This window comes from Astyanax mexicanus, chromosome 25, assembly GCF_023375975.1.
Source record: "Astyanax mexicanus isolate ESR-SI-001 chromosome 25, AstMex3_surface, whole genome shotgun sequence".
In the NCBI taxonomy this organism is placed as follows: Eukaryota; Metazoa; Chordata; class Actinopteri; order Characiformes; family Acestrorhamphidae; genus Astyanax; species Astyanax mexicanus.
The window spans coordinates 24,716,267-24,743,044 of NC_064432.1; the positions used below are offsets into that span (position 1 = coordinate 24,716,267).

Sequence of the window (26,778 nt, forward strand, 5' to 3'; positions counted from 1 at the left end):
TTAGATTTCTTGTAAACCTGTCTTAAAATGTAAGGAATACTAAATCTTGGTTGGGCTGGTGGGACGACTTTAAGCGGACGGAGGAAAATATCCCTTATTTTTAAATATAAAACTTGACAGGTATGCTATAGCCCCACTGCTTTTACTAATGTTGATGTTTTTTGGGGCGGCCATGTTGGATTTTCTTGAATTTTGAACTCAAGAAGAGTTTTTAAGCAGAAAATCTTGAACATTTTCCTATATTTTCCTCTGAAATTCTAATATTTGATTTACTAAAATAGAACGCAGCACAAAAAATAAATAAAACAAGGCATCCTAAACACATCCTATAAAGAAAGTTGAGCACAGGATAGAGTTGACACGTCCTCTGAAGCAGTACGAACATATTTCCTCTTTTATTTACATTCCTTTTTCAAATGTTAACATTTCCGGCTAGAACTCTTTCATCAGGGTTGGCATTTTTGAGTCTTTTTTTTTTTTTTTTCCTCAGTAAAATAAACTTGGCACAAGTAAAACATATGTAGACAAAAGTTTTATTTACACCATACAACATTGTTGATTTTTAAATATTTTATACAGGGCTGCAGATGAGAGAGCTTGCCGAGTGCCTTCAAGCAGAATTCTGCAGTATTAAAGTTGTGAAATATATTATTCATATAAAAGTGAGTATTACCTTTATTGCATTTAAAGCAATGAAGAATGTAGCTTTGACAAACATTCGATTTTTTAAATGACAGAAAAAATCCTCTTTGCCTCTCTCTCTCTCTCTCTCAATATATTTTTCTCTTTTTTTTATCGTATCGTATTATAAAGTAAAAAGTGTAGTAATGGCCAAACTGACTTTGTTATAAACTTTTTAAAAACCTGCATAAGTATGTACATTGTGCTCCCGGACTCAGTCACCACTCAACTAAAAAAACTGAGCCCGTCGAAGCTTGTGGGGCGACGTAGTGTAGCGTCGCGTCGCATCGTTGCTGTCATCGTTTAACGGTGGGTTGCGTTGCGTCTCCTCGTGTAGCATCGCAGCGTGTCATGTAGTGTCGCATTATGTATCGCCACGCCATGTAGCGCCGCATCACATTACGTAGCGTCACACCATGTAGCGCCGCGTCATGTAGTGACGCATGGCATCGCGTAGCAACACGTCATGTGGTGTCGCATTTCTTTGCGTCACATAGTGCCGCATCGCATTGCATAGCGTCACGCCATGTAGCGCCACATCGCATCGCATTACGTAACGGCGCGTCATGTGGTGTCGCATTGCGTTGCGTCACATAGTGCCGCATCGCATTGCGTAGCGTCACACCATGTAGCGCCACATCGCATCGCATTACGTAGCGGCGCATCATGTGGTGTCGCATTGCGTTGCGTCCTGTAGCGTCACGTCTTGTTTTTTTTTAGTTTTTCTACTTTTGAGGTGTCATCTTGAGAGATATATCTAATTACTGTACCTTTGAAGCAGACCCAATTTGAAGAACTCTCCAGCGGATTGAACGGTTTGAAACACAGGATGGTTATATTGTACACCTGGCCGGCCCCCACTAAGTACACTAGTGAGAAAAGATACAAAAAGAAAAGAAAACACTGATGTTTTTTGTCTTTTTTAAGTCGTTTTTCCCTCCGTCAGTCCTGGTTTTGAGTTTTTTTGTTTTTTATTTTTGAGTTTGTTTCGTTTTTGTTTCATTTTTTCCAGTTTTATTTTTCTTAATCTTATTGGCACATAACGTCCCTGCCATACTCCTAGGATCCGGATATGTCTCGCCAAGGCTGCATGAAAAAGTTTTCCACTTTTTGTTTTTTTTTTTGTCTTTTTTTTTTGTTCAGTGCAAAAATACATCGTCCTCCTCCGTTTGCATCACGGTCAGCGCTCCCTCGCTCGCTGCTGATTCAGACCTCCGTCTGGAAGTCGCCCTCCTGGACGTCCAGCGGGAGATTAACGCACTTTTCCCACTCGGCCGGAGTCATCTCCAGAGAGTCCTTAGTGTCCGACTCCAGTACATTCATAGTGGCGTAGTTCTGGTACTCGCAGGCCGGGTTGTAGCTTTCCCACGGGTTTTTGTTGGGCATGGCCTTGTCCTGTGGAGGAAAAGAGAAAATTTCACTTCAGAGCATTTCTATTCCATTTCTATTGGTCCACTTGTCATGAAATTTAAAGACAATGTGAAGAACAACAGCCAGATTCACATTACAACAGATAAAAAAAAGTGAAAAACGGTAACAATGAAAAAAACAAACAAAACAAAAACAAGTTTTTGGGTGACAGCCACGATATATGTGTGATTGGTGATAAGAAGTGAAGGCTTGTAATATAGTAATTTATGCAACAAAAAAAAAAAAAGTTTACAACAATGCTACATTTCATTCTATCTCGGAATTTGGATATCAGATCTTTCGAAAAGTATTTAGAAAAATATTTAGAAAAGTACATTTTCAAAAAACTTTTCGCTATCGTACGCAATAATATACACAATAATATACACAATAATATACACAATAATATACACAATAATATACACAATATTGCCAATAGCGATTTTTTTTTTACTGTTTTTAGCAAAAAAAAAAAAAAATGCACACTTTTCTCATTTCCCATTATATATCTACTAGAGACTTATTTTATGTTAATCCTGGATATATGGAGATTTTTATTTTTTTATTTCCAAACTATTCCAGTTGAAAAGTTTAAATGAATTTTATTTTATTTCAAAAATGACACATTTCCTAACAGTTAGCTAACAAGTTTTAAGTCATTTACTGGCAAATCTAACCAAAACACGTCCCACTTTTTATGTCCCAGACTATAACTGTTAGCTAAATTTCCAAAAAAAAAAAAATGTTCAACGCCATCAATTCACACTGTTCTTATTTCCTATTATATATCTACTAGAGACAGATTATATCTGTACAGTATCATTTATTTTACTTTAATCCTGGATATTTGGAGATATTGGGAGTGCTTTATCAGTATCATGATATTCTGAATCATTTACTTTTGTTACAAATCTGATAAAATTATAGCATTTTTTAAATACCTCATAATAAAAAAATTGCATTTTGTTGCAGTAATGTATACTTGAAATATTTTTTTAATTTAGTATTTTGTCATATCGGCAAGAGTATTATTATCGCGAAAATACCATGAAATATCGTGATCCTATTTTAGGGCCATATCGCCCACCCCTACTATCAACAACCAACCAGTTCACTACAGCTGATTTGCCAAATATTTAACAGTGTTTTATAGCAAATGCATCCAAAATATGTGCCAAATTATTCCAGTTAGCTAAATCTTTTGATTGAATTTTATTTATATTATATTATTATTATATTTATATATATATTTTTGCTGTTTCAAAAATTACACATTTATTTAAACATATGCCACTTTTTATTTCCCAAACTATTCCAGTTAAATGTTTTCATAATTTTACGCTACTTCACATTTCTAAACAGTTTGTTAACAAGTTTCAAGTCATTTACTGGCAAATCTAACAAAAATATGACAAACTTTTCACTTATTTTCCTCTAAATTTAAATGTTGGAGCTGAAAATTACATCACCAAGTTGACCATGTTCCAGTTAGATAAAAATTCCAAGAAATTTACACCATTTCAAAAAGCATACATTTTTGCCATAAAACACCAGTAGATTACTGGCACAATAACTCCAGAGTCTATGATACCAGTTGATACAATACAATAACTCCAATAATACAATACAAGCGTTCCAATTATTAAAAATGCACATACAGTTAGCTAACGATTTAGACTGTCAGTTATTTCACAGTGTTTTATAGCAGATCTAAACAAAATTACACTATTTCAAAAATTACACATTTGGCCATCATTTTGCCAGTAATTTACTGATGTTTTTGGGCAAATCTAACCAAAATATGTCCTATTTTTATGTCCCAGGCTAGAACTGCTAGCTAAATATTTTCATAATTTTATGATATTTAAAATAATACGCATTTACTGGCAAATCAAAGAAAATATGTGCCAATTTTATGTCCTAGGCGATTACTGTGATTTACTGATCATTTACTGGTGTTTTATGGTCCAATTGTCAAAAAAAAAAAAAAAAAAAAAGAAAATATGAAAAAATGAAAAAGAAATAAATGAAATAAAAAAGTAAAAGTCCAAAAGTAAAACCAGTAATAAAAAATAACCAAAGGATGAAATGAATAAAATAATTAAAATAAATTGAAATAATTTAATAAACAAAATTAAATCAATAAAAAGACAACATAATATAATTTAAACAAATAAAAAGGGTAAAAGAAAGTAAAACTCAACTAAAACAGGTACAGGCTGTCTGAAAGTGGTTAGAAATTAAAATTTTTAGAGTTTTAGAGTTTTAAAGTTTTAAAGTTTCCTGCAGTGAATTTCAGCTTGCTGCTGCTCTGTAGCTAAAAGCAGATTTTCTTAGTTTTAGTTATAAACATGACATGATGATATGATCTAAAATTAGATTACAAAAATTGATTTTAGCATTGCAGTATATCAGGATAAATTGATAAATTGAAACTCCTGTATCGTGATATACTCAGCTCTATAAATTATAATTATAATTCTGTATATCACTCGATTTATTCCTCAGCCTGTTCTGCAGTCCGCTCACCCAGAACCGGCGTGAAGAGACACGCTTATCGTTTCCGATAAAACGTCCTTCCTGCGGTTACTAAGCAACAAGCGTTAAATGACATTGTGCCGCAGGGCTGATTGAAATGTGAGTGGAAAGGGGATTACACGCTGCTTACGGGCTTACTGACACACACTATTACACACATATACACCTTTTCTCATTCAGTGATTTCATTTTTTTTTATTTATTTCATATATTATAAATTAATACTGAAGTCATCTAGACTATGGAGTAACTTAAACGTGTTAAACAAACCAAAATAATATTTTTTTAAAAGTTTTTATGGCTCTGTAACTCTGATTATCTTATCTTATCTTATCTTACACAACAAAGGTAACTCTTGCACTTCCCTTCCTAAATTCAAAATTTCCTGATGAGTGCCAGTTCCATCATCACTATAACATTTTTGATGGTTTGCATTTGCGATGAATGCACTTGAGGATACTTTCAAAGTTCCTGAAAAGTAAGACTAACTAAATAAAGACAAACAAATAACTCAACTGCGAGCAAATAAAAGTAATCTTTCATTGTGCACTAGCCTGATGAGTGCCAGTTTCACCATTACAATGTTTTTGATGGTCTTTGAGGATACTTCTTTTTATAGTTCTTGAATTTTTTCTTTTTGGATTGACTGACCTTTTTTTCTTTATTTAGTTGAGTAGTTTTTGCTTCTCATAATCTGGATTAGATCATTACTCAAATGGAGCTATTCACTATTCACTACTTTGCAACTGGGGTGGTACTGATGAGTGCCAGTTCCATCATTGCAATGTTTTTGATTGTCTTTGCGGTGACTGCACTTGAGGATCCTTTGTATAATGAAACCATTAGCATGAAATAACTGCTATACGGTGCACTTTATGGTTAATAACTAAATCTGAGCAAATAAAAGTAATATTTCACTATGCATCTGCCTGATTAGTGCCAGTTTCACCATTACACTGTTTTCAATGATCTTTGCAGTGACTACACTTGAGGATCCTGCTTTTTAAATTTCTTCAAATTCTTCTTTTTCGGATTTACTGACCTTCATTTCTTCTAAAAGTATTTTTTTCTTTACTTTTTACTTTGCTTTTCATAATAAGGATTAAAACATTAGTCAAATAGAGCTATTCTAGTGTCTCCCGTACAGTATAAGCAATCAGAAAACAGGTTTAAAACTAAAATAAATGAAACCATTAGCATGAATTCACTGCTATATGATGCACTATATGGTGAATAACTAAATGTGAGCGAATAAAGTGATCTTCCTTCGTGCATCGGCCGAAGCGGTGATTAGCCAATGGTGACAGAAAGAACGAATAAAAGAAAGAAAGAAAGAAGCATGTTACAGCATGTTACAGTGGATGAGGATGAGTGGTGATCTCTGGGACAGCATCCTTTCCCCTTTATCTCCTCCTCCTCCTCCTCCTCCTCCTCCTGCTCTTCTTCATCCTTCTCTTCTACTCATCCCCTCCCCCCCGCTGGGAGTTTGGCAGGCGTGCCGGACACGGGCTATTTTTCCACATGAACGCTCGGGCCTGGCATCTATTAATTCCTTCAGTCACTCGCTTCCTGACTGCGCAACCGGATCTCTAAATACAGCCCTCTATAATTAACCAATACTAATAATACTACTACTAATAACTAATATATTTAATCAGCTTTAAAGAACAATCTGTGTAAGATACATACAAATTTGATCAAATTAAAATTTGATTAATAAGAGACCAAAATAAAAATGAAAGATGAGATAAGAATATAATCTAAAAATAAAATTGCAAAAAAAAGTAATTAAATTAATATTAATATGTTATACGAAATATCTGAATGAATAACTTAAGATGATCAGATCTATAAGTGTATCGATCTAAATGTTTCAATCGATCTTAATTTATTTTAAAATGTTAATATGTAAGTTCAACCGTAAAGTTGAAATTTTAATACCTAAAAAAGTGAACTTCTCTAAATATTATCATCTCTTATGAATATTAAAAAGCTAAGCTAAAAAGATACAACCTTACAATGGCCAGTAAACATTGTATATATTAATATTAATATGTTGAGGCTATGGATTTTAAGGAATATTTTAAGATTTTAGCGTTATATATGGATCTAGAAATGCATTTACCTAAATGTATGGATTTAAATTTTAAATCTTTTGATTTTAATCATTTATTATCTTTTTTTATAAATAATTTATAAAATAATTCATAAATAAATTCTAATAAAAAATCGAATTTTAACAAGACAGCTTTCAAGAAAAATGTGTGTAAATGAAATAAAACAATCAAATTAGAATTTGATTAATAACAAATGAAAATAAAAAGAAAAGATGAGATAAGGACGTGATATAAAAATCTAAATAGTCAATCAATTGATATTAATATGTTGAGGCCAAAATGTATCAATTAATAAAATGTAAATGTGCTAGAGTGATGTTGAGGCTATGAGATTTTAATAAATAATTTAAGATTTTTTGGTTATACAGTATATCTAGAAATGCATATATCTAAAAGTATGGATCGAAATTTTAATTATTTTGAACCACCCTAGTTTTGAATAAAAATTGGAATTTTAACAAGATGAAACTAATACATTTACACTAAAAATAAACAGCTTTAAAGAAAAATCTGCGTAAATTACATAAAACTATCATTTTAGGATTTAAGTAATAAGAGATTAAAATAAATCGCATGGCCATAAGATAATATGTTGAGGCCACCGGATATGACGAATATAGACATACATCGCGGCACTTTACCCCACCCTCTCATCTCACCGCCTCCCTCCTGCTCCTCCCCCCTGAACAAAGCCCCGCCCCCTCCAGCCACTCTTACTCACCATGCTGCCCATATTTGGTATGTCTCGAAATCGGTCCAGGGTTTGAAATTTCTGATTCAGTTCCTGGAACAGCTCCATGTGTCTTTTCCTGGTGTGCATGACTTTCTGCAATGGCAAGGGAGTGGGGGGGAGGGGGAGGGGCAGGGGTTGAAGTTCAATCAAGCTGATAACCAATGATGCTGCAGCAGGAGCAGACTGCTTCCCAACCACTTTTACAAAAAAATACACTTTTCACTCAATCAAAGCACACCGGGCTAGAATGTAGCTTTCCAATAGAGTTAAATAGAGTTAAAATAGAGTTAAAGTAGCAGTAACCCTCTGAATTCTACTATAGGTTACAATAAACAGCAGCAGACACTGTAGCATAATCAAAGGGCTTCACAGTACAGCCCGAAACAGGGCGGAGCTTAAAAAATTACATCAGTATTAAATCTGAATTTAGTATATTTTCATTATATTAACCTTTTTAAAAATCTTTAAAAAAGTCTTTTTAAAAACTTTTTAAAAAATTGGAACATTTTAATGACGTGATTCATATATTTGAATTTTTCGAGATTTTCGTTTTGTGAAATTTGTTACAAAAAAAAAACTGATTTCAAAAATTTTGATCTATACATTTTTAGATATTAAAACTGTAAAAATGATTTAATCTGAAATGTATTTTTAACAGACAATGAAGAAAAAGTCTGCTATATTCTTAGAACTTTCATTTTAAAAATATTCATAAATGTTATAGATTATTTATTCTGAAATGTATTTTTAACAGCAAATTAATAAAAAAAAATTTAAGAATATAAATTTGAATTTTAACATTGCTTTTAATTTTTTAACTTGAGATATAGTGCAAAAATTAAGATAATTTTAAAAATATTTTTAAAAAGTTCATAAATGTTCAGACAAAAAAAATAGATACATATATTTTCAGGTTTTAAAACTATTTTTAAGATGATTTTAAAAAGATATTAAAATATTCATGTTCAGATAAAAAAAAATAAGATGCATAATTTTCAAATGTAATACATTCAGATCCATAAACATAACAGCAAATTACTGAAAAAAATACAATATAAACTAGAATTATAACATATGATTTTAACTTTTTAACTTGAAAGGTGGTGAATCACCTGGTAGATTTAAATTTATGAATCAGAATTTTTTTAAATGTAAAAACAAATTTGTTTATTAGTAAATTTTACTACCTAATCAGATCCATAAATCCAAATCTATCTGACTCAAAACTCAAAGAAATATGAATGAAGAGACACATTTTATAAATAGGTTTGAATGTTAGGATCTGAATCTGAAAATCTTGTTATTTTGAAAAATATTTTAGTAAATCAAATTACACCATCTTACAAATTACAATATGAAATAAAATGTTAGTAATAACTTTTTGTGTTTTGAACTTGTGAGGCAGTGAAATTTGTTGTTGAAAAAAAAAAAAAACTTCTGATTCCTAAATTCTAATCTTTTTGATTAAATTTTAGTTCATGGATTTTCATTTTACCAGTTCAAGTTCGAAATATTGCACTGCAAAGAATTGTTAAAATTCAGATTTATGAATTACACCATTAAATATTTCATATATAATATATTTTTTTAAATGTGGTTTTAAATTTATGACAACATTAGCTTGTATATAACATATATCATATATAATATAATATCATATTATTACATATAACAGTACATAGTATTTAGGTAAAAAAAAAACAAATGTATAACAAACATTTTTTAGAATCTTTTTTTTTAGGTTCATACATTTTTGGATTAAAAAAATAAATGATTTACTCTTTATTCTAAAATGTATTTTAAACAGCATTTTACATTTTTATTTTTGAAATATATTTATGACATTATAAATTACAACATTTAATAGTTCCTATATAACAGTAGATAAAAGCTAAGCAAAAAAAAAAACAAGTATAAAACATAAAAAATAACTTTCAGAATAAAAAAAATCAGATAAAAATCTATTTTAAACAGCATATTACACTTTAATTTTTGAAATATATTCATGACTTCACAAATTACAGCATTAAATATTTCATATATTCAATATATTTCACTAGATAAAAGCTGGGTAAAAGTATAAATATACAGAATTGCAGATCGAGGTGCTGATGTGAGTTTTTAAGCTCGGTATAAAAACAGGACGTTTGTATAAAAGAGGAAGTTTCTGATTTTCAGCTTGAGATCTGTGAATGTAAAAGGGGGTAAATGGGAGAATGGGCGTGGCTACTCTGTGTGGCGGCCGGCAGCACTGCGTTTACCGGTTTAACCGCAGAGCGGCGGCTCCAATAAGCCTAAGTGCTACACACAGTAGCTGTAAATTAAAGGGTAAAACACAAAAGCAACAAATGGGCCCTCAGGTCGATGTAAGGAAAGCCTGAGCATGCACTTCACCGGGGGGGAGGTGGGGGCGGGGGGGTACGTACCTCAAAGTCCAGGTCCTGATACCGCGACTTTCTCCTCTGTGAGAGCAAAGACAGAATCAATCAATCAATCAATCAATCAATCAATCAATAAACCTTAACTTTTAACTCAGAAGTACACTGAAGGCAACCCTCATTTTCAATGTAGCTGAGCATTTACAAAAAACAGGGACTGACATGACAAAGAAAATAATAATAACTACATTTAATCATTTTAAAATAACAGTGAATAAAAGATAAAAGTAACTTAAATAAGAAAAAAATCTATAAAAAATATTTTACCAATTAAATCAAGTTTTATTATAAATCAATTTACACCACCGTGCAAGGTCTGGTGGAAACCAGGTTAGCACCCAGACAGCTTCCTCTTACAGCGTCCACAGTTAATCCTGTTGGATGTGGTTGGTCCTTCTTGGTGGTTAATGCTGACATTACCCTGGATACCGTGGCTCTTGATGCATCACAAAGACTTGCTGTCTTGGTCACAGATGCTCCAGCAAGACGTGCACCAACAATTTGTCCTCTTTTGAACTCTGGTATGTCTCCCATAATGTTGTGTGCATTGTAATATTTAGAGCAGAACTGTGCTCTTACTCTGCTAATTGAACCTTCACACTCTTACAGCTCTTACTGGTGCAATGTGCAATTAATGAAGATTGTACACCAGGCTGCTCCAATTTAGCCATGAAACCTAAAATCCAACACTAAAATGATGATAGGTGTTTCAGTTTCAGTTTAGTTCAAAATAGACTTTTCCAAAACTTTCTCGGTGGTTTTATTTTTCATGACCATATAAACCCTGGCCATTCTAAACCTTAGCAACCCTAAACACAAGACTTCCCAAAAAAAGGGACTCACCTCTAAAGAGCTCATGGAGGTGGTCGAGCCGGTCTCGCTGCGGGAGAGCCCCCCGCTCTCCTCCATCTCGGCCAGGAAGTTCTTGACGGCCGTACGGGGCTCGAACGGCAGGTTCTGCATGTGCTCCGGAGCGGCGCCCGGGTACTGCTGCTCCATGCCCATGCCCATGCCCATACCCATGCCCATGTGCTCCATCCCCGACGGGCTGATGTTGAACTCTGGACTGACCTTGTAGTGCATCAGCCTGTCGTGAGACAGGGTGTCCATGCCGATGTTCATCTTGCTGTCCTCCTTCAGCAGAGTCGGCACGCTGCTGGACCCGCCGGGCCCCTGCCCCACGGCGGCGGCAGCCGAGGCGCGAGGCATGACGATGTAGTCCGTCTCCATGGGGCCCTGCTGAGAGTGGCCGCTGAGCTCCTGCTCGCTCTGCCGCATGGTGTCCTCGGTGCACAGGTAGACGGTGCGGCGCATGTCGCTGTTGGGGTCGGCCAGGCACTGCTCGCCCAGCTCCATGGGCATGTGAAGACCCGAGGGCTGCTGGATGATCACTTTGGAGATGATGTTGCCGGGCAGGGTGGAGTAGTTGAGGCCTTCCGGACCCTTCTCCTCCTCCTCGTCGTTCAGGGAGATGCGGGAGAGCGTGCCGGTGATGGTGGCGGCGCGGCACGAGCCCATGTCTTTGTGGAGAGCTGCGAAAAACGGACAAATCGATGGGTTAGATCTTGACAAGGGTTGAGATCTTGGTAAGGGGTCAAGATCTTAAAGATCTTAAGATGTTTAAGATTTAACCAATACCTTATAATTGATATGAAATCTAGGTGAGGTTATTCATCTTAAAAACAATATATGAATACGAATATAGGCTAATAAGTTGTACTCTATCTGCTTACAAAGCAAGTCTAAACCATTATTTGTGGTTTCCTGGTCCCTGGGATTGCTAATGTAGCACTAAGGACTCATAACATAACGTAACATTACGTTAGCAACATTGGATAAGCCCTGTCGCCAGAATTGCTAACATGGTGTTTGTGGTTTCGGGTGAGCCTGGCCCCTAGGATTGCTAATGTGTCTCTAAGGATGCAGCCTAGGCATCGCCATCACGGACACTATGTTGGTGACATTGGATAAGCCCTGTCACCAGCATTGCTAACACAGTGTTGTTGGTGTCAGATGAGCTTAGTTGCTGGTATGGCTAACAAGGTGTTAGCGACACTGGACGAGACCGGTTGCTGCATTAGGGACTCCATTATTACCACTAAGTAGGTAGCACTGGCTTTGTTAATGTGGTATGAGCAACATTGGATGTGACTGGTCACCAGCATTGCTAAAACAGTGTTTGTGGTGTCAGATAAGCTTGGTTGCTGGCATTGCTAACAAGACGTTAGTAACATTGGATGAGCCCAGTCCCTGCCGTTGCTAATGCTGCCTTTACACTAACACTGTGTTACATTGAACAAACAACAAAGTTGCTGGCTTTGCTAAAGAGTTATTAGCGACATTGGATGAGCCCAATCCCTGGCATTGCTAAAGCTGCATTAGGGACTTAGCCCAGTCGGCATTAGCGACATTGGACATTGGATGTGTCTTGACACCAGCAATGCTAATGTAGTGTTAATAACATAAGATGAGCCCTATCACTATTGGCATTTGTAATGTGGTATGGATGAGCATTGTTGCAGCCAATTGGTAAAAGTGTATAAAGAACCTTCACACTGACTTCTCAAAGTTTTACGCTGTACCTCTATCTACAAAACATGACATGTTCTTAGCAGAGATTGCGTCGCTCGTCAAAAAGCACCCTTTTTATCTTTTAGAGAGCGGTACAGTTCGTTCTCCACACAACACAAGATTTAAGAAGTAGATTTAAGGAATAAAAACCCCAAGGATAACAGGCACTCGCTTCTCAAAGCTTCCCAAAGCTTCCCAAAGCTTCCCGAATCTCCCCGAACCTCGCCGTCGCTCTGGGCACCCGTGGGTACGGGGTCACGTCCCCATTCAGAGTGAAGCCTCCACTCACTTTAAGAAGCCCAGACTGTGATCTTTAGCGGAGAGCATCTCTCCAGAATGTCAGAACTACCCTGTGTTCTGGGAGAACGAGCTGTGCTCTGTACTCAGGCTGAGCTGTGGAGGCGTTTCAGGGGCATTTTAATCTTCACTTTCCCCAAATCCACAGGGAATTAAGGCTGCTGTTCACAAACGCCGGGCAAGGAGAACGCAAGGGCAGCGGTGCCAGGTAAACCTCCCCCGCTGTTTTGTTACGAATGCCCGCAACGTACAAACCAAACGAAAAGGAAACCACGGAGAAATGATGTGTATTCACCCTCGCCTGCTAGCAAGATCACAACCCAAATACTTTAACAAAAGCATTAAAGAGGCTTCTATGTATTGGGATGTTCATTGGCGAGAACTAGGCGATACGATACTATAATATCACGATACAGCTGTTACGATTCAAAATATCACAATATTTCGCTTAGAAAATGCTCTGGAAAAGCAGCATAAAGTTATCCAAAAGCAGTGTGTAAGACTGGTGGAGGAGAACATGATGTCAAGATGCATGAAAAAAAACTGTGATTAAAAAAACTAAATATTGGTTTCTAAACTCCTAAAACTTTATGAATATGAACTTGTTTTCTTTGCATTTTTTTGATGTTTTTACCCAAATATATTCCTAAAAATAGCAAAATCAGAGAAACTGATTCAGAAACTGAAGTGGTCTCTTTATTTTTTTTCCAGGGCTGTATATTGCAATACTGCTAGCAAGATCACAACCCAAAGACTTTTAAAGCATTAAAGAGGTTTATATATATTGGGATGTGCATTCTCAAAAAGTAGGCGATACGATAAATATATCTTAAAACATCTGCTACGATTCAATATATAAAATTCTATATTCCAACATTGCTAACAAGATCACAATCCAAACACTTTAGCAAAAACATTAAAGAGGATGTTATGTATTGGGATGTGAATTGGCAAGAGGTAGGTGATTCGATACTATAATATCGAATATACATCTGTCACGATTTAATATATCATAATATATATTGGAATTTTGCTAGCACGTTTTCAATTCAAAGACTTTAAAAGCATTAAAGATGCTTCTATGTATTGGGATGCACACTGTCAAGAACTATATTGCGACTCATCTGCTATGATTCAATATATCACAATATATATTGCAATACTGCCAGCATTCAAAATATATTGCATCATAGTATCATATGTATAAATTAAAGGAGTCAAAGGAAACTTTGAAGCTTTTTATCCAATCAGAACAGTGGGATTTGAAGACTGAAGATTACAACACAGCCCTATAGTGAAACCACTTCTGACACCAATTTTTATATATAAACTTTTAACTCAAAATTAAAAACATATTTTAACAAAATATAATTCTGATAGTTGTTTTTCACATCGTTAGCAAATTTTATTATAGATATATTAGTAAAAATGCTCCAAAAATAACTTTTTTTTTTTTTTTTTTTACATTGACTCCCATTTAAAGTTCACATAAATTGTATGCAATATATCTATAAGCTATATATTTGAAAAAATCATCTTTTCATCATATTTTTGACAATAAATTTACGATTTTTGGCATACCATCCCCACAACAACACCCTTTCATATAGTTATTACATCAGTCAGAATGGAAGAGTGTACCTTTGTTTCACATTTAAATATAGAATATTAATATATTTAAGGCTAGAAGATGAAAATGAACTCAGCTCAGCCTCTTTATCCGCTTTAATCAACATCTCCATGCCCTATGCAGCTCTATAGAGCGCTCTCAGGTGATTGAAGGGTATTTAGTTGATTGCAGACCTGGATTCGGATGAACCCTCAGTGTAGTTTAATAAATCCTTTAATAATAAAACCCCCATTTTCATTACATTCTGCTACACAAAGCCATGCTGATGACCGCCGCCGCTATGATACATACTGGCAGACTACACTTCATTACGGCTCTATTGTTATCAAAGCAGTGACCTCAGCACCGGCACTAATCTCATTTCAGCTTTCTCGGGGCCCGAGTGCTGCTACTTCCTTCGGGCTGATCATTTGATCAGGAGCTCCATGCTGGGAAGGGTAATTATATAATTTTTTTAATTCACTATCTCTACTCAAAAAGCAAAAATCACTCGGGCCATTGCAAAGCTGAGACAGCACACCAGGCCTAAGTTGCATATAGGCCCAAACACTAGGCTTACATCCAACACCCCGGCTGCTGAGTATAATACAGCATGGGAATCAACCAAAGCCACATGTGCCAACACCCCGGCTGCTGAGTATAATACAGTATGGGAATCAACCAAAGACACATGTGCCAACACCCCGGCTGCTGAGTATAATACAGTATGGGAATCAACCAAAGACACATGTGCCAACACCCCGGCTGCTGAGTATAATACAGTATGGGAATCAACCAAAGCCACATGTGCCAACACCCCGGCTGCTGAGTATAATACAGTATGGGAATCAACCAAAGACACATGTGCCAACACCCCGGCTGCTGAGTATAATACAGCATGGGAATCAACCAAAGACACATGTGCCAACACCCCGGCTGCTGAGTATAATACAGCATGGGAATCAACCAAAGACACATGTGCCAACACCCCGGCTGCTGAGTATAATACAGCATGGGAATCAACCAAAGACACATGTGCCAACACCCCGGCTGCTGAGTATAATACAGCATGGGAATCAACCAAAGACACATGTTCCAACACCCCGGCTGCTGAGTATAATACAGCATGGGAATCAACCAAAGACACATGTTCCAACACCCCGGCTGCTCAGTATAATACAGGAATCGCCCCAAGCTGCCTGAGCCAATAACTCGTTTGCAGAGTATAATAATGGGAATCCGCCCAAGCCACATGCGTCAACACTCCGGTTGCTGGGTATAATATAGGAATCAGCCCAAAGCTTCATGTGCAAACAGCCTGTTAGCTGATTATATTAAATATGGGAATCAGTCAAGCCAAATGTGCCCATACCCCAGCTGCTGAGTATAATATGGGAAAAGCCCAAAGTTGCATGTGCCAATACTCTGGTTGCAAAGTATAATACAGTATGTAAATCAGCCCAAGCTGCATGTGCCAAAACCCCAGTTGCTGAGTTTAATATGGGAATCAGCCCAAGCCGCATCTGACAAAACCGCGGTTGCAGTGTATAGTACAGTATGGGAATCAGCCAAAGCTGCACTTGCCAACACTCTGGTTGCTAAGTATAGTACAGTATGGTAATCAGCCCGATCCACATGTGCCAACACCCCGGTTGCTGAGTATAATATGGAAATTGGCCCAAGCCTGCAAAATTGTCATGTTATCCCTTTTGGACAAAACCATTATATCTACATTTTGCCTTTTTTCAACTTCTCGACATTATGTAAATCATACACATCACTACTATTCTCATTTCACTGGCCTGGTTTAAAAGTAGACCTGATTCTGGCCCATTTGGGCCGGGTGCTGTAAGTGCAAATTCCCTGGTTTGTCGAGTATAATACCACAATCAGCCCAAGCCCCATGTGCCATTAATTCAGTTTAGTATAGCAGAGTATAATATGGGACTCGAGCCTTGCTTCAGTCAACACCCTGGTTGCCAAGTATAATACCACAATTAGCCCAAGCCACTTGTGCCTAAACCCTGGTTACAGAGTATTACATAGGAATCAAGCTCATTTTTAATGCTAATTCGGTACAAGGTATTTAGCTGTTACATCCTGGCAGACTACACTTTGGCATACACAGTGGCTGACTAATATAATAACGGTATTGGCCTTTGAGCCGCATGTCACTACACTCCGGTTGCAGAGTATAATACCACAACAGGCCCAAGATACATGGGCCTACATGGCATATATCAGCCATTTTTGGGCCAACTTTTAATGGTATCTGGTTTCATGGTTTCATCTTTAGTTGTTATATTCTGGTAAAAACCTTAAGAACCTTAGTTATCATTACTGAGTGACCTCAGTTAGACTGGCCCTCAGGTGCCAAAACCTTGATTGCTGAGTATAATACAGGAATTAGCCCAAGTTGCATGTGACAACACCCCGGTTGCTGAGTATAATATGTAAATTAGCTCGAGCCCAATGTGCCAAAACTTTGGTTGCAGAGTATAATATGAGAATTGATCCGAACTGCTTCTGCCAACACCCCGGTTGCCAAGTATAATACCACAATCAGCTTAAGCCACTTGTGCCTAAACCCCAGTTGCAGAGGCAACCCCTTTAATAAAGAACAATAGAATAGTAATCTTCTGAACTTTATTATTCTATTGTTTTATTGTTCTTGTCAAAGAGCTCGAGTGCTGCTGCTTTCTTCGAGACGATCATTTGATCAGGAGATCTATACTGTCTAAAGTTTCTTCTGGATCAATGCTAATCACTTGTAACTGTCAGAAATAAAAAACGAGAAGAACAAACAAAAACGGAAACTGATGACTGAAACAAAAACTACGTCTAGACTTAATCACCAGTGAAACAACGACGAAGAAAACCAATGTTTTACCCGTCTAGACCTTGAAATGTGGATTTCTTTTGAGTGAGTTCTGGTGATTGCTCATCGGGGAGACAATTAGGGGTGCGCATCTTCGTGGCTGTGCAGGATGGTATAAAATTTATCCTCCTCCCACCTCTTTTCTTATGATAACCAGGTTTGCATGAGATCAAAGAGAATGGAGGATAGACAGAATATAATAATATAATTATGACTAATCGTACGATGAGGTGGCAGCAGGTTCGGACAGTATAATATACTCCCTCCAAAACACGACCCAAAACTTTATTTTGTTTTTGTTTTGTGTTATTTTCCTCCACTCTGGGCTGCTTTTTTTTTTTTCTGGCGGTTGTTATTTTTTAATGGTTCCAGTCTGTTTAGGCCCAGGAGAATCAATGTAATTAGAACCTCATTAATAGCCAACCATCTGTGCCTACCTGATCGACACGCGATGTCCACATCTTTTTCAAAGTCCGTCTGCAGGGAGAGAGCGGGGAGAAACAGGGTGATTAAAACAGAGCAGCAGATATTCAATAGATATGAGAATTTAATATAAGAAGTTATACCAACTTTCTACACAGTTATCGATCAATATTATCAATATCAAGCAGCAAAACATGAAATTCATCTCAATTTTAGATCTTACACCAAGTTCTAAACGTGTCAAAACTTTCAAAGGCATGATTCTTTCTTAACAAATAACACCATATCAAAAAATACACATTTGAAAATGTGAAATTCGTATATTATATAGATGTATTAAACACACAGAGTGAGCTGTTTTAAGCTTTATGAAGCTTTATTTTATCGTTGAGGAATTGGAATATTATATAGGATCGATTGGTACTTTTTGTATGCAGTATGGGCAGTGCGCCAAGTCCTGCTGGAAAATGAAATCCTCATCTCTAAACCATCACTGAGTGTGGAAATGTAAAATGTACTGATGATCAGTGATGGTTTGGAGAGACATGTCTGTCATCTGCTGGTGTTGATCCACTGTGTTTTATCAACTTTCATTTTCCAGCAGGACTTGGCACACTGCCCACACTGCCAAAAGTACCAAATAGTTTTATAAAATATTCTAATCTTCTGAGACACCGATTTTTGGGTTTTCATTGGCTGTAATCCATAATCATCAACGATAAAATAAATACAAACGCTCAAAAATAGATCACTCTGTGTGTAATACATCTATATCACATTTTGAACTACTGAACTATTAAAATAAAGTAATGTTCTCATTTGGAGATATTTAAAAAATTAACAACTCAAAGAGACTAAAAAGATCAAATTAAAATTGAAATCAAAACAACAAACAAACAAACAAACAATAAAGTTTTAATTAAGAAGGCTAAAATTTAAAGCCATCAAACAAATAGAAAATAATAAGCATAATAAAAAATGATAGAAGACTAAACTAAGTAGCTAAAAATAACAGTGATTATAAAGAAAGTAAATGGAAGAAATTAAATAATAATAATAAGTATTATGTAATAATGTTTTAACACCTTCCTTAGTACAAATAAATGCACTGGGCATTGGCTACTATGCCAGGAGGCAGGCTATGCAGAGTCTATGTATATATATGTGTATGTTATTATCAGTACAGTGATGGCGGCGCTCGGAGCTGAAGCTAGCGTTATAGGATGTAAACAGTGTTTTTTAATAAACTTCTTGTGCACTTTTTAAGTTATTAATGCCTCGTTTTAAATGTCAGGGCTCTTCGCATTCTAGCAATGAGGTGTGGATCTACTTTGATCTACTTTGAGCCTGGATAACAGTGTAAAAAGTGATTTATCGGGGCAAAATATGGGCAATATGGGTGCTGGGCAAAAAGCACAAAATGACTGTATCTCAGAAAGCTACAGGAGAGCAGGGGTGTGCTATTCAACAAAGGGAAGTACTTTTAACATGTTTTATTACACCCAAAGTCCATTTTACAGCGGAGTTCTTCTTTAATGGTTCCAGGTCTTGGGGATTCACCACCCTGTGTGAGTTCTAAAACTAGAGGTCCGATCCGACACAACTGGATCTTTAAGTATGTTGGAACTCTGCAGGGTGGTACATCTGCAGAACCTTGGCTTGGGCACCGATTTCTAGGTCAATTGCAGGTTTCTCATGCATCCAAGTCCAAAACCATTTATGAACTGAATGAATGCTAAAGGCTAGAAGGCTAGAAGGACCTCTGCACCCTGGTTACGGTATTCACTCATTACGGTGAATAGGGCTCATCAAACGGACCTGAACAGAACCACAATACGGGGAAATGCGGCGATTATGAGCCGATGACGCAGCTCTAGATCAGCCCGTGGCGTTCTGAAAGAAGCGATCCACCTCAAAGCAAGTTCAAGAGGTGAGGGATGAAAAGCGAGCATGCAGAAATGTGATAAATCCGACTAATCAAAGCGTAGCCGCGACGCCGCTCGGGCTTACGGGGGGAAATACATGAAGAATGGATGTCATTTGCTGGGTGAAGAGCTACTCCATAGCCTGTAATTACAGTTTAACCAAGGGGTTGTTTGCATAATGACGAACCTTGTTCTAGCAATGCCTCAAACTAAAAGCGAGCGAGCACGCTGCCTGGAATACTACATGTGATGAATTGCATTAGGAGGGCTGTGTTAAGCGAAGGTCAAGGCACGGGGAGGAATCCACGCAAGATCATTAATAATGGAGGGTGTGTTATTAAGCTTTCCCAAATTACTTCTACTACAGTTTACAGGGTGCGATCCCAGACGCATCCCCTAACGGCTGCACCTCCGTCATTCATAATACAACAACCGCTAGCGTAGCGCCAGTGTAGCGCCAGCGTAGCGCCCGCTAATAAACACACCCTAGCATTTGTTTGACATTCATCACAGAGCAGGAACACGCTTTTCACAGTAGATTGGTGCTACTCACCATAATCTGGGCATGCCCGTTGGGAAAGGTGCCAGTGGCATCGGCGCTGATGGGGTCTTGACAGTTTCTCAGTCGACATCTGAAGGCATCTTGAACCTGCGGGGGTGAGGATTTCTGCGATTATCTCTTGTTTTTTGTGCCCTGGTAACAAAATCCAGCTCAAAATCAGCATTTGCATAAAAATATACCCTTCAATTGCCACAATCTAGCTGGTAAACCTAGTTTTTGTACAGCGTACAAAAGCGTTTTTAATTTGATTTTCGTGCTCATTTTGGAGAATTTCTATTGGTTCACTCATTGCACATTCTACTGGACAGCTGGAAACCACATAAAATCAGATTTTTGTCAGATCTAGATTGTATACAGATTGATTTTTTACAGTCTAGACAGCTAGAATTCACATAAAATCAAATTTAGATCATATCCAGATTTATTTTTGATACTCTAGACAGCTTTAAACCAAATATAATTGGATTTTTGTCAGATCTAGATTGTTTTCAGATTAATTTTTAACAGTCTAGAAAGCTGTCAACCACAAAGTCAGATCTATATTATATTCAGGTTGATTTTTAACAGCCTAGAGAGCTGGAAACCGCATAAAATCTGATGTCTGTCAGCTCTAGATTGTATCCAGATTGATTTTTTAATAGTCCAGACAGCTGGAAACCACATAAAGTCAGATCTAGATTGGATCCAGAATGATTTTTGATAGTCTGGCCAGGTGTAAAACACATAAAATCAAACCTAGATTGTATCCAGATTGATTTTAACAGTCTTTACAGCTGGAAACTACATACAATCTGATTTTAGTCAGATCTAGATTGAATCAAAATAGATTTTAACAGTATAGAAAGCTAGTAACCAATCTGATTTCTATCAGACATAAAGTAAGATTTTTTTTTAAACCACATAGAGGTAGCTCTAGATTGTATTGAGGTTGATTTTTGATAGTCTAGACAGCTTAAAATCCCATACAATCTAATTTTGTCAGATCTAGATTGTATTCAGATTGATTTTTAACAGTGAACAGCTGGAAACCACCTACTATCATATCTAGATTGTATCCAGATTTTGATATTCTAGACATCTGTAAACCAGGTCTTAATGGGGTGCAGGTCTGTTTAATTTTGTGGTTTGGGTTAATTCTCTCATCTCATACTGGCCACCGACTATTCAACATGCCACCTCATGACAAAGAACTCTCTGTGAGTATGAGAGAAATATAATTGTTGCTCTCCTGAATTTTGTCTAATGTCTAAAAATGATGAGTTTCTTTGATTTTACCAAATTGAAAACCTCTGGAATATAATCAAGAGGAAGATGGATGATCACAAACCATCAAACCACCAAACTGAACTGCTTGAATTTTTGCACCAGGAGTAAAGCAGCATAAGGTTATCCAAAAGCAGTGTGTAAGACTGGTGGAGGAGAACATGATGCCAAGATGCATGAAAAAAACTGTGATTAAAAACCAGTTATTCCACCAAATATTGATTTCTGAACTCTTAAAACTTTATGAATATGACCCTTTTTTGTTTTCTTTGCATTACTTAAGGTCTGAAAGCTCTGCATCTTTGTTGTCCGTAGTTTATAGAAAAAAACAACAATGTTTATTTTACTTAAACATATATCTATAAATAGCAAAATCAGAGAAACTGATTCAGAAACTGAAGTGGACTCAGTTTAGAGAACTTAGAGCTAAATCATTGTGTTATTTTTTCCTATATAAATTCAGTCTGTGCTGCACACTGCACTTAAGCCACTGCACTCACATTTTAGTGATTACAGAGTTCACCTCCACCAGCAGGGGGCTGAAACAGGGCGACTGCACAAGACAAAACAAATGCTCTGTGATACTGGAAGTGTCAGAAGATTGGCGCGGATTAATTTGGGGGGTCGGCTCCGGGCTCAGGATTACAAATCACTCTGGAGTAAAACTAGGAGGGCAGTAAAAACACAGGCGGCAGAGAGCAGGAGTCTGCGGAGGGCTGAGAGGGATTAGAGGGGATCAGCCTGATAAAATGGGGCAAGGGCAGAGAAGAGAAGGGCCAATCGCGAGGTAAAGAGGAGCTGGAGAGAGTGGATGAGGACCTACCTCTCTGCGGAGGACGCAGTGCACCATGACTATGACGAAGCCCTGGAGCGAATCGAAGACGGCGAACAGGATCTGGAACAGGATGGATCGCTTATCCGTCATGGCCAGGACTGCCGACATCCAGGTGAGGGCCAGGAGCGGCAGAACTACGCAGGAGCTCCACAGAGAGGCCCTGAAAATAAAGATAGTTAGGAACATAGATGGTTTAAAACAGTGGCTCAAGTTCAAGACCCTGGTCTTGGAGCATCTTAGACTTTTTGGTCCATTTCTAGCACCATGAAAATAGCTTTCTAAGATTTATTTAAACACTGAGAACATATTACAGGAGTTCAGGAGAACATACTGCAAGTAACAAGCAAAACTATGTCTTAAAATATAGCAAACAACCAAAAACAAATGGCTTACTATGAAACACTGCTTTAGAAAAGAGGGTTTTTCTCATTTCAGGATGTAGGGAATTTTATCACACTGATCTACAAAATTCTCTAGGATCAAGGGTATTCTCCTGGATTTATCAAATTATCCAGGACCAAGGATATTCTCCTGGATCAAGAGTATTCTCCTGGACCAGAGGTATTCTCCTGGATCAAGGGTATTCTCCTGCATCAAGGGTATTCTCCTGGATCAAGGGTATTCTCCTAGATCAAAGGTATTCTCCTGGATCAAGGGTATTCTCCAGGACCAGGGGTATTCTCCTAGATCAAGGGTATTCTCCTGGATCAAGGGTATTCTCCTGGATCAAGGGTATTCTCCTAGATCAAGGGTATTCTCCAGGACCAGAGGTATTCTCCTGCATCAAGGGTATTCTCCTAGATCAAAGGTATTCTCCTGGATCAAGGGTATTCTCCTAGATCAAAGGTATTCTCCTGGATCAAGGGTATTCTCCTGGACCAGAGGTATTCTCCTAGATCAAGGGTATTCTCCTGGATCAAGGGTATTCTCCTAGATCAAGGGTATTCTCCTGGATCAGAGGTATTCTCCTAGATCAAGGGTATTCTCCTGGATCAAGGGTATTCTCCTAGACCAGAGGTATTCTCCTAGATCAAGGGTATTCTCCTAGATCAAGGGTATTCTCCTGGATCAAGGGTATTCTCCTGGATCAAGGGTATTCTCCTGGACCAGAGGTATTCTCCTAGATCAAGGGTATTCTCCTGGATCAAGGGTATTCTCCTAGATCAAGGGTATTCTCCTGGATCAGAGGTATTCTCCTAGATCAAGGGTATTCTCCTGGATCAAGGGTATTCTCCTAGATCAAGGGTATTCTCCTGGATCAGAGGTATTCTCCTAGATCAAGGGTATTCTCCTGGATCAAGGTTATTCTCCTGGATCAAGGGTATTCTCCTGGACCAGAGGTATTCTTCTAGATCAAGGGTATTCTCCTGGACCAGAGATATTCTCCTGGACCTAGATAATTCTCTTGGACCAGAGGCATTCTCCCAGACCATAGGTGTTCTCTTGGATCATGGTATTCTCCAGGATCAGAGGTGGAGTACTTCTATGGAACGATGAGTAATTTTCAGAAATTCTCCAGAACCTGGGATTATGTCCAGGACCTGTGGCATTCTCCAGGACCTTGGGTATTCTCTGGGGCTTGGAGCATTCTCCAGGATCAAGGATATCCTCCAGGAATTGGGGTATTCTGTGGACCCAAGGTAATCTCCATTTATACTTTGAGTATTCTCTAAGACAAGGATTTATCTTCAGGAATTAGGGTACTCTCCAAGACTATGGGTATTTCCTGGGGATTTCCAGGAATTGGAGTATTCTGTAGGACCCAATGCAATCTCTAGGAACTTGGATAATCTTCAGGAATTGGGCTAATTTGAAGAAACCTCAGATATTCTCTGGCGTGTACCAGAACCAAGGGTATTCTCCAGGGCCAGGTCAGGCCTGAAGTATCCTGTTCCGTATCAGTATGCAGGGAAATGCATGAGCTCACAGAGTGCTTTGCACCATATGCCCTGCCGTGTAGGGAAGCTCGCTCCTAACATGGCTTTTAAAGGCATAAAACATTTATCTCCATTTCCTTGATTCAAGTGGCAGAGCTTTTCAAACTGACTGAGCGTACGAGCGGCAGCCAGCTGTTCTCTTCACACCTCCGCTAATCTGTTTGCCCAAGGCGACGGGAAGGACACAAACACACACTTATAGACACACACACGCGCATATATACACACGCGTATACGCTCGTGCCCTCGCGTGCAGTATAATCGTATTGATTCGGCGAGGCGTGAGTCGGGCACTTACATGGCGTTGCTGGCTGTGGTTGCTGATAAAGCAGTTGTTGAGACGACGCCACACTTGGCACATTTCAGAGTTAATCCTGTGTGCGGCTCACTCATCTGCCTGCAGGACGGATGAGAAACGACAAGAGAACACGGGGAGAACGTTAGAACAACGCTTAGAGCTGTATCTCAGGGGTAAAAGGTCCGTCTTGTCTTGGTTTTAATCACAACAACTAGAAAAAGCCACAGAAACACAGAGAAAACCGCTACAGAAAGACGTCTGGCTGACCCACATGGCAACAGCTTTATTCTTTAGCTCAGATTAACATGATTGGACTCAGAATTAGAGGTCTGACAGGTAAAGAACTGCAGTAATAAAGCCATTGAAAAGATGTTCTCCACCACAGAGCAGCTATAATTATTTGGGTGGTGGATCATTATTCTCATTTCCGTTGGCAAAATATACATTGCTGTTTCATATATTGGCAAATATACAAACATTTAACCAGAAAAATTCTATTTTATATGGTTCTAACTTCATGAACGAACATTTTAAATGAGTCCACTGTCATGAACATCTAAATAACTATTGAACAAAGAGGCCCAGTAATATTTTACATGTTTCTTTTATGGCCATTTAGAGCATTTCTATTTCTATTGATTAGTAGACTCATTTAAAATGTTTTAGAAGCAAAAAAATTGTATTTTTTTTGTTTTTACAGTAAAATGTTTTTATATATGCCAATTTATGAAAACAGCAATGTATATATTGCCAATGGAAATGAGAATAATGAGAAAAAAGAGGAGGATAATAAAGAATGTACAGAGAGAGAGAGAAAGAAAGTGAGAGAGTGAGAGAGAGAGAGAGACAGTAGGTACTGCAGTTCACTCAGAAGGGAATGGATCAGACCTCCCTCCCTCTCTCTCTCTCTCTCTCTCTCTCTCTCTCTCTCTCTCTCTCTCTCTCTCGATGCCATTAACTCTCTTTGCAGCTCTTTTCTGAAGATGAAAGCATGTGTATGTGTGTGTGTGTGTGTGTGTGTGAGAGAGAGTGGGAGAGAGAGAGTACATGATGATGGAACAGTAGGACGTGAATTCAGATGAAAGTGAATGTATTTGTGTATGGATTAGTATGAATCAGTGTGTAATTGTGTGTGTGTGTGTGTGTGTGTGTGTGTGAGGGAAAGAAAGAGAGAACGAGCAACAGAGAGAGATAATTTTTAATATTTATCAAGTTTATTATAAGCAGATTTTCTTTTTACAATTACAGATACTGAAAAAGAGAAACAGAGAGAAAGACAGAAAGAAAGAAAGAAAGAGAGAGAGACAGAAAAAGAGCAAGAGATACAGAGAGATACACTGAAAGAAAGAGAAAGAAAGACAGAGATACTGAAAAAGAGAGAGATACTGAGAGAGAGATACTAAGAAAAAGACAGAAAGAAAAGGATAGAGAGATACTGAGAGAGATAGTAAGAGAGTGATAGATACAGAGAGAAACAGAAAAAGAGCGAGAGAGATACAGAGAGACATACAAAAGGAGACAGAGAGATACTGAGAGAAAGACAGAAAGAAAGAGATACTAAGGGAAAGACAGAAAGAGACAGAGCAAAAGAAATTGAGAGAGAGAGACAGAAAAAGGGCGAGAGAGATACTTAAAGAGATACAGAAAATACAAAAAGAGAGACAGAGCGAGAGAGAAAGAGGAGGATAGTGATGATGGCACAGTAGGTCGTGAAGTCAGATGAAAGTGAATTTATGTGTGTGTGTATCTGTGTGTGTGTGTGTTAGTGTGTATCTGTGTGTGTGTGTGTTAGTGTGTATCTGTGTGTGTGTGTGTGTGTGAGAGAGAGAGAGAGATGAGGAGGGGTTGAGGGTGAAAGTGTGAGGGCGTGAATGCGCATCTGTGGTTGTGTATATGTGTATACTGTAAGTGTGTGTTAGTGTGTAAGTGTGTGTAAGTGTGCGAGTGTGTAGTGCGAGTGTGTGTGTGAGTGCGAGACGGCGCGACAGCAGCAGATGCTGTGGGTATCACGCTCGGTTGGCAGCGCTCCACACTCACCCTGCTCTGTGCTTCAGCTTCTTGTCCAGTATACCGTCTCTGGAAACCAGTTTATTAAACACCAGAATGCCGATCACCATGTTCACCTGCACACACACACACACACACACACAAAGAGGACCAGAGTGAGACCACCCTGACTGATATACTAACAAAAGGTCTATTATATGTATTACACATTACTTTATACATTATATTGTATATTTTTTTTCTTTGACTGGGTCAC

At 37.8% G+C, this 26,778-nt stretch overlaps 1 protein-coding gene across 4 annotated transcripts in view; it reads right to left on the reverse strand.

The window, feature by feature from the left end:
- Positions 1-373: 373 nt before the first annotated feature.
- The window catches only part of adgrb3 (adhesion G protein-coupled receptor B3), a 321,788-nt gene continuing 295,383 nt past the window's right edge, over positions 374-26,778 (reverse strand). For 3 of the 4 annotated variants that reach the window (XM_049472155.1, XM_022682078.2, XM_022682080.2), the window contains 9 exons: positions 26,553-26,638; positions 24,516-24,614; positions 22,269-22,440; positions 20,174-20,269; positions 17,710-17,749; positions 10,761-11,449; positions 9,906-9,941; positions 7,468-7,572; positions 374-2,076 (listed from right to left, as the gene is read on the reverse strand). In XM_049472155.1, the coding sequence (XP_049328112.1) occupies positions 1,888-2,076; positions 7,468-7,572; positions 9,906-9,941; positions 10,761-11,449; positions 17,710-17,749; positions 20,174-20,269; positions 22,269-22,440; positions 24,516-24,614; positions 26,553-26,638 (1,512 nt within the window). In that variant the 3' untranslated portion in view covers positions 374-1,887. The remainder of the gene's footprint in view (positions 2,077-7,467; positions 7,573-9,905; positions 9,942-10,760; positions 11,450-17,709; positions 17,750-20,173; positions 20,270-22,268; positions 22,441-24,515; positions 24,615-26,552; positions 26,639-26,778) is intronic. The other variant, XM_022682079.2, reaches the window with a different exon arrangement.